At 44.2% G+C, this 7,197-nt stretch overlaps 1 protein-coding gene across 1 annotated transcript; it reads right to left on the minus strand.

The window, feature by feature from the left end:
• Positions 1–432: 432 nt before the first annotated feature.
• On the minus strand, positions 433–6,622 carry dla (deltaA). The gene is made up of 11 exons (XM_047366004.1): positions 6,099–6,622; positions 5,636–5,938; positions 5,285–5,345; positions 4,946–5,203; positions 3,853–3,913; positions 3,631–3,761; positions 3,039–3,208; positions 2,621–2,837; positions 1,685–2,465; positions 1,476–1,584; positions 433–1,366 (listed from the first exon to the last, which is right to left on the minus strand). The coding sequence occupies exons 1-11, from the start codon at positions 6,165–6,167 to the stop codon at positions 1,361–1,363; spliced, it is 2,166 nt and encodes a 721-aa protein (XP_047221960.1). The 5' UTR covers positions 6,168–6,622; the 3' UTR covers positions 433–1,360.
• Between the last annotated feature and the right edge of the window lie 575 nt (positions 6,623–7,197).

Raw genomic sequence — 7,197 nt, forward strand, 5'->3', positions numbered from 1 at the left:
TCAAAAACTTTTCCCAATGAGCTTTCCAGCTGAGAGGAAAGAATAAAAGCATTGATTTTAGCATCAAAGCAGCCAATATAAGTTTTAGTTGTAAGTGTGTAAAGCTGAAACCCAACTGTAGGATGTCGAATAGGCGCTACTCTCCACTGATCTAAATTTCAAAGCCATGATTTACCTGATATTGGAAGTAGAAACAAGAGTGGTAAATTTAGTGTATGGATATTGTTTTCATTGAATAGACCTCCTCGCTTGTCTCCAGGGAGACACTTTCAACTTCCAGCATTAGCCAAGAGCATCGGCATAAAAAAGCCCATCATGGGGTCGTCAGGGGAAGACAGCAGATGTTGGTGATTAACTGTGCTCACAGAGCCCTTAAGGAAGTCTTTGCTGGGAGTGCTCACAGATCCACAGAAAGTTGGACACAATGAAATGTCATGTTTAGCAATATTTATTTGGAAAAATAGTCTTGGCTAATTCCTTCATTCACAAACAGTAAACTGTTACATTTTAATTTTAAATAACATTTTCTTAAAAAAATGTAAGCAAAACAAGAAATCCCATTCACATGAAGTGCCTTTGCAAATATTTAAAAAAGCAACTTAAATAATTATAACATCACAAATATACATTAGAAAATAAAAATAACACAAGATTTTTAAATTAACATAAATTAAATCATAATTTTAAATCATAACATTTTCTCGGGTTTATTTTACAAAAAGGACAATCTGTATCAAAAGGAAACATTTAAAAAGACTTTTTTTTTCTGAAACAATACTATATCATAAATGGTTTGGAGGACTTGGGGGAGAAAACGCACTTCAGTTAACACAGTCATCAAGTATACATACAGTCTTCACAATGGTAGCGATGGGTGCACAGCCCATGTAAAGCCCCTTGTGAAGAGCAGGCCAGTATGGCCAAACATCCACCGTTTGATGCAGTTCCTGCGCTCAGCAACAGCTTGTGGGTTAGAGAAAAGGCCTGGCTGCAAATGTTGCATAAACAAAACTTGTAGCATACTCTATTGCCATGAGGCAATGGTTGCTTATATATAATCTCCAATGAAAGGCAGAACGGAAAGCTTATTGACAGTTTACGATCCACTGTAAACTTTATTTTTTGTATTTAAATTAGTTTAAAAAAAAATTTACCGCACCAGTTCTTATCCCACAGGCCGCCGCTACCTACACTTAGTAACCAGTAGAGAACCAGCTCACTCTGAATATCAGTTAAACGTCTCTGTATCAGCAGCAGTCTCAAGGCGGGACATCTCCCCCTAGGGTTAGAGCAGCATCTGAAGGAGCATAAAAACTCTCCCATAGAGCAAATGAGCAACCGGCAGCCCATTTGTGGCTTCTTACACCTGGAGATGCACAGGTAGAAAAATAAACAGAAATTAGAGTTTGTTTAACTCGACCATGGACAGAAATGTGAGTACCTCTGAAAATTCGATAAACTCTAAGAGAACTTACCTCAGTTGCAATTATACATTCGTCCTTCTCCTCTGACATCACAAACACAGATTTGTACTTGGTGTCCGCACATGCAGACAGTTCTGGGGGTCTCTTTTCTGATGCATCACTTTTAGGACAGAAAAAAACACAAAGTTAGCTTTATTATTTTGACAGCTTTGGTGTCACTCTGAACTTGACAGACTCTCAGCTTCTTGTTAGATATTTACCATTTCAAACGTTTACTGTGTTTCTCGTCAAACTCCAATGAGTCCAAGGATTGACACTTGTCCTCGCAGGCTGCCTCCAGCATGGCCTCCTTAGCCGCCTGCTCGTAGTTCACATCCCGTACCAGGTTGTAGTCTGAAGGTGGATGCCTGCTTTTGTAGCTACTCCTTCCTGGTGAAGAGCCTTCATCAGGATTGCCGCTGCAGAAGTCCATCTTTTTATTGATGTTTTTGACACCTGGCATTGGCATCACACTGATCGCCAGGTCCCTGTCACCACGGTGACAGTTGTTGGTCAGATTATTTATTGTCTCTCCTTCACCCACATTCTCCACCTGAACACTGTGCTGAGCTTTCGATCGGACAAATCCAACCAGCACTGCGCATCCTGCCAGCAGCAGAAGCACCATGGCCACACCAGATCCAATGGCCATCCAGGGAACCTCTGAGCCTCGGATCGCAGCGTGCTCCGGAAGCAAGAACTGGCAGTTTCTGCCTCCGTACCCGGGAACACAAGCGCAGACGTAGCGGTTGTTTCTTTCATGGCAGGTGGCACCGTTGTGGCAAGGGTTATGCTCACAGCGACTGATGGGGGAACTGCAGTTGCGGCCGGTGTATCCAGGTGGGCAGGTGCAGGTATAGCCGTTGGGATCTTCCTGGCATGTCCCACCATTTTGACAAGGGTAGGCTGAGCAAACATCCCCTGTCTGGTCGCACTTCACACCAGTGTAACCCTCTGGACACTGGCACAGGTATGAGTTGACTAGATCCACACAGCGGGCACCTAGGAACAGAGGAAAAAGCCTTGTTTATTGTTTGTTCTTCATAGAGATGACAAACTTTAAAAGGTATAGTATGTTGAGATTCAAGAACACTGACATGCTCTCCTTGTAGCTTTACATCAAAATATGAAGTCAATAGGGTTGCAGTGTCTCTTACCATTGGAGCAGGGACTGGAGGTACAGTGGTCAATCTTTTTCTCACAGTTGAATCCTGCATATCCAGTGGGGCACTGGCAGAAATAGCCTCCATCAGGGTGGTCAGCACAGCGGCCTCCATTGGAGCAAGGCCCATCGGCACACGTCATGGCACTTAACTCGCAGTTGTTTCCATAGAAACCATGAGGGCAACTGCACTTATATGTATTTTCTAAATCCTGTGTGGGGAGAATAATCATACAGGGTTGACATCCAGATTTTCCTTGCTGCTGCATCTGTATTTATACATCAGACTTTTTCTATACATGCAATCTTTTAGAGGCTTCTTTGGTTTTGTCTGAAGTAGTTGTGCAGGTGCTTAGTTACATTTAGACATCACTCTGATAGGGTGTTTCAATTCTTCTATCAACCACACTTACAGTGCAGCTTCCCCCATTGCGGCAGGGGCTTCCAGCACATTCGTTGACCTTGATCTCACAGCTGGCCCCAGTAAACCCGGGCTTGCAGGAACAGGTGTAGCTGCCCTGACCAGTGTTGCTGCAAGTGGCTCCATTCATGCATGGCTTGTGGTGAGTGCAGTAGTTAAGATCTGGAAAGACACAGCAGAACATGTGGATTAGGCAACATATGGTGGGGCCAAAGTGACAGAATGCCTTTTGTCTTCCATTACATTTGACTAAATCTCTTGTTAGGTATTCTGGCCCCCTGTCAGTGCTATTCATCTTCACACATTAATTGTTTTGGTATTTGTACCAGTACAGCAATGGCTTTGTGCCACTAAAATTATATCTTAGAAGATTTTTAGGGAGGAACATCAATCATTTGTGGCAAACTGTCAGTTAACACTTGGGTAATGCTGAAACAAAGCCAGCTCTGTTGGTTTAGGAGTCCTAATCAATCCCAAGATGCCAGGACACATCAGCCCATCAACCAGTTGCAGTTTTCCCCATCCTCTGTCTGTCTTCCCTCATTTCTCATCAGCCCCCAGCTCTCGTGAGACCTAGTCCTCACCTTGGTTACAGAACAACCCCCCCCAGCCCTCCTGACAGTTGCACTGCCAGGGCTGCTGGCAGGTCCCGTGGAGACAGCCCGGGTAACGAATGCACTCATCACAGTAGCGGCCCTTGAATCCCACTCTGCATCTGTTGTTGTCCAATTAAGAGGGAACACACCGGTCACTCCACTCATGTTACATTATGCGTGCTGCTGTTTCATTAATCATAGAAGACTTACTTGCACTCGCCAGGTTTTTCACAGAAGCCGTGCTCCTCATCACATCCCGGCAGACAGATCGCTGGGCAGCAAGAGAAAGTAAAAGTTCTACTTATAAAACCATGTAAACTTAAACACAGGTTTGTCACTTATATTTATTTTTAGAGACGGAAATGCTAACTCCCAACATGTAGCTAAGATAGTGTTGAATTCTTCCTAAACTTTTAAACTGTTTCTTCAAACTTTGTGTCCTGATCTTATTTCCAGAACTTTCTGTTTAACATACTGCAGAGACAAAGAAAGAGAGTGTGTGAATGTGTGTGTACCCCTAAGTGCACACACACTCACACACAGACCCCCAAACCCACCCCATCACCCTCCCTTTTTTCTTCTTCTCCTTTGCTGCAGGTCAAAACTCTTTTATTCATTCTCCTGGCATACACACACACACACACACACACACACACACATACCCTCCCTCTAACAGACACACACACGCTCCCCTTAATGTCTCAGATTGGGGCAGATAAGAGTGGACAGCTGGCGAGTGTGTTGCCAGTGCACGACAGCTGCCCCATTGTTTCCTCTCTGCCGGCAGCTGCCCACTTCAAACAATACCACCCCCGCCTCCGCCAATCAGCGTCCAGCCCACTCCTGGGGCAGCGAATTGGAAAGCAGCATGTAAATTTATGGCACGCGTGAGATTATTCCAAAAAACTTTCCTTAGAATAAATCAAGTAGTCATGGGTGTGTGTGAGTGTGTGTCTGTGTGTGCGCGCGTGTGTATAGGGGGAGGCAGGGGGGCTGGGGACGCGTGGTGTTTACCCACAAGATCCCTTCTAACGGCACTTAGAGCCTCCGACTAGAGAACAGACACAGAAATGCCCCTTTTTTAAACTTTTTTTTCTTTATTTAAATAAAATACAGTCACAGATCAAATATATCAGTTTGTGTTTAAGCATTGACAACCCCATGTTCTTGAATCATCTCAGATTTTTGATTCAAAATCGTTACTATAAGTTCCATTTATGTATTAAAATTTAATAAAAGTTATATTTGATGTTTCCTTCACCCAGTTCCTACTTATGCAGCAGTAAAAAGCTTGGGGACTTACGTTCTGTACAGTACTGGCCCTTCCACCCGGCGTCACACACAATCTCCCCGCGTTCCCCACAGGTGAAATGTCCAAAAGCGTCGTCTCTGGGCCGGCAGAACACAGAGCAGCCATCCCCGTAGTAGTGCTCATCGCACACAAAGCGGTATGAGTACTTGAGTTCGGTTCTCCCTGCAGTGTGCAGGTCCTGGGACCAGTCCTCTCCCACCGTCAGATGCCTCTGGGTGGTCATTGTGCTTATAACACGCTCTGGATTCTCTAAAAAGTGGGCATGTAAAAAAACCAGGTGAGTGCTTGGATAGGTTTGTGGAAAGTAGTGGAATGGGATTTAGTTCCTACCTGTGGAGAGGTCGTCTTTGGAGTTGGTGTGTAACGCTTCAATGATCAGTGAGAAAGTCCCCTGGGAACACAAATAGCTTGGTAAGACAGGTGGCCAGCGGAAGCGTGGTGATAACACCAAGCAGCTAAAGACCTCAGGTGACAGTGACATACTTACTACTCTAAATGCAAAGTGTCTAGCTCGATCTGGTAAAACAAAATACCCTTGTCCTAAACTTTATGTGCCCCTTAGCCCTTATGCTGTGACCATTGTGCACACTTTTACGCACAGATTCAAATAAAACAGCCCAAATCACAGCCTCATGTTCTATTGTAGCTTATGAAAGTGAATCAGAGGGCTGCAGAATTTACCGGCCACGTGAAGCCGAAGTTAATCCTAACGGGATTGCTGAATGAACTCTCCGGTATGACATCGGGAACCTGGAAGGAGTTGGAGCCAAGGACGGGCGTCACAGCACTGCCATAGGTGCAAGGTGGCTCTGGGGAGGCGTTGGGCTGGTAGTGCTTCAGACAGATCCTGAAGAAGGTCTTACATTCGCACTGCTGCTGGAAGGAGGAGATCAGGCCTCCTTTGCAGCAGTTATTGTTGCCCTGTGCCCCCTTCTTGTTCAGAAACTCTTGCAGCTTCAGCTCAAAAACTCCTGAACAAAACCCCTGCGAAAGAAATAAGCTTGTTATAATAAGACATGCACATTGTGTGCGTAGGTGTTTGCATGTGTGTCTCTGTGTATGTTGTGGTGGTGGATAGAGGGGAGAGGACGGAGGTGCTGCATTATGTATTATTGTGGGAGAGAATTTGGATTTGAAGACCTACCTGGCACAGCAACATGAACATGACAGTGAGAGTCAGCAGAATGACGCGCCCCATATTTAATAAATACATAATAAATAAGGAATAAATAAAGTAAAAACTATGGGGACTTGGCTGGTCCTCAGGGTGCCTCCTCCTGTTCAGTCCCCTTGAGAAAGATGCATTGAGCACGTTTGTGTTGTTTCAGTCAACTGGTGCTGCAGCTTGCCCCACTGATGGGTTTCATGTCCCGTGGAACTAAAGAGGATAAATCCCAAAACTTTGAAGATGAAGACAAAGAGGAAAAAAATTTACTTCTGGGAGGTTCTAGAGCAGGTGAAAAGAAAAGCCCTCCTCTGGAAGGATGAAAAGCTTAAATCCAGTGCGTAAAGATGATGTGTGTGATGAATTTCAGTCTTTTCTTGTCTTTTCTGTGAAGGTCTTGGTCTAACCCGAGGATGGATTTGTCATTGGTCCAGCATGCTTCCTTCAGCCTCCCTCTCAATGTCTCTTCTCACTGTGAACTGTACGTCTGTCTCCGGCCAAGGCCGCCTGCAGCCTGTTTTATATGGCCTGACACTTGCTATGGTAATAACATGCAAATTGGCCCCTCCTCCTCTTCTTGCCAGACCCTTACCTCCCACTGAGCAGTTTCTGGATTGAAAATAAGTCTAAACCACCTTCAAGAAGTTTTAGCCTCAGCTAAAATGTTCTAAAACTAAAAGTTTGCTAGACAAACAAGATTTAGACGTAGACTAAAATCTGCATTTAATGGGTGTCACAAACGGGCAGCAATCTACAGTGTCAACAGGGGAATCACTCGAGATCTCTGCTTTCAAAGATTATTTACGTTTTAAGTTAACTAAATTAAAAAAAATTCAATTCAAAACAGTTTCCAATAAAGTTATATAGACAGATTCCATTACACAAAGATACCGAACCAATGGAACAATATAAAGATCACACCTGTCTGCTGCAGATACATGAATAGACTTAACAGCAATGACTCCCACTATTTATGCATGTTCATTCTCTGCAGTTTGGAAAGTTAATGAACTCGACCTATATCCTTCAGAGGTGGAAGGATGGGTTAATAGGAAGATGAAATCATGTTGAATTCAGC

Source organism: Girardinichthys multiradiatus, chromosome 5 (assembly GCF_021462225.1).
Source record: "Girardinichthys multiradiatus isolate DD_20200921_A chromosome 5, DD_fGirMul_XY1, whole genome shotgun sequence".
Lineage (NCBI taxonomy): Eukaryota > Metazoa > Chordata > Actinopteri > Cyprinodontiformes > Goodeidae > Girardinichthys > Girardinichthys multiradiatus.

Excerpts from the sequence above, each read along its gene's own strand:
- dla (XM_047366004.1), bottom strand. The coding sequence starts at position 6,167 with ATGTATTTATTAAATATGGGGCGCGTCATTCTGCTGACTCTCACTGTC. Across the intron at positions 5,346-5,635 it reads ACTTCGGCTTCACGTGGCCG|GGGACTTTCTCACTGATCAT; the intron begins GTAAATTCTGCA and ends TTGTGTTCCCAG. Across the intron at positions 5,204-5,284 it reads CAAAGACGACCTCTCCACAG|AGAATCCAGAGCGTGTTATA; the intron begins GTAGGAACTAAA and ends CCCACTTTTTAG.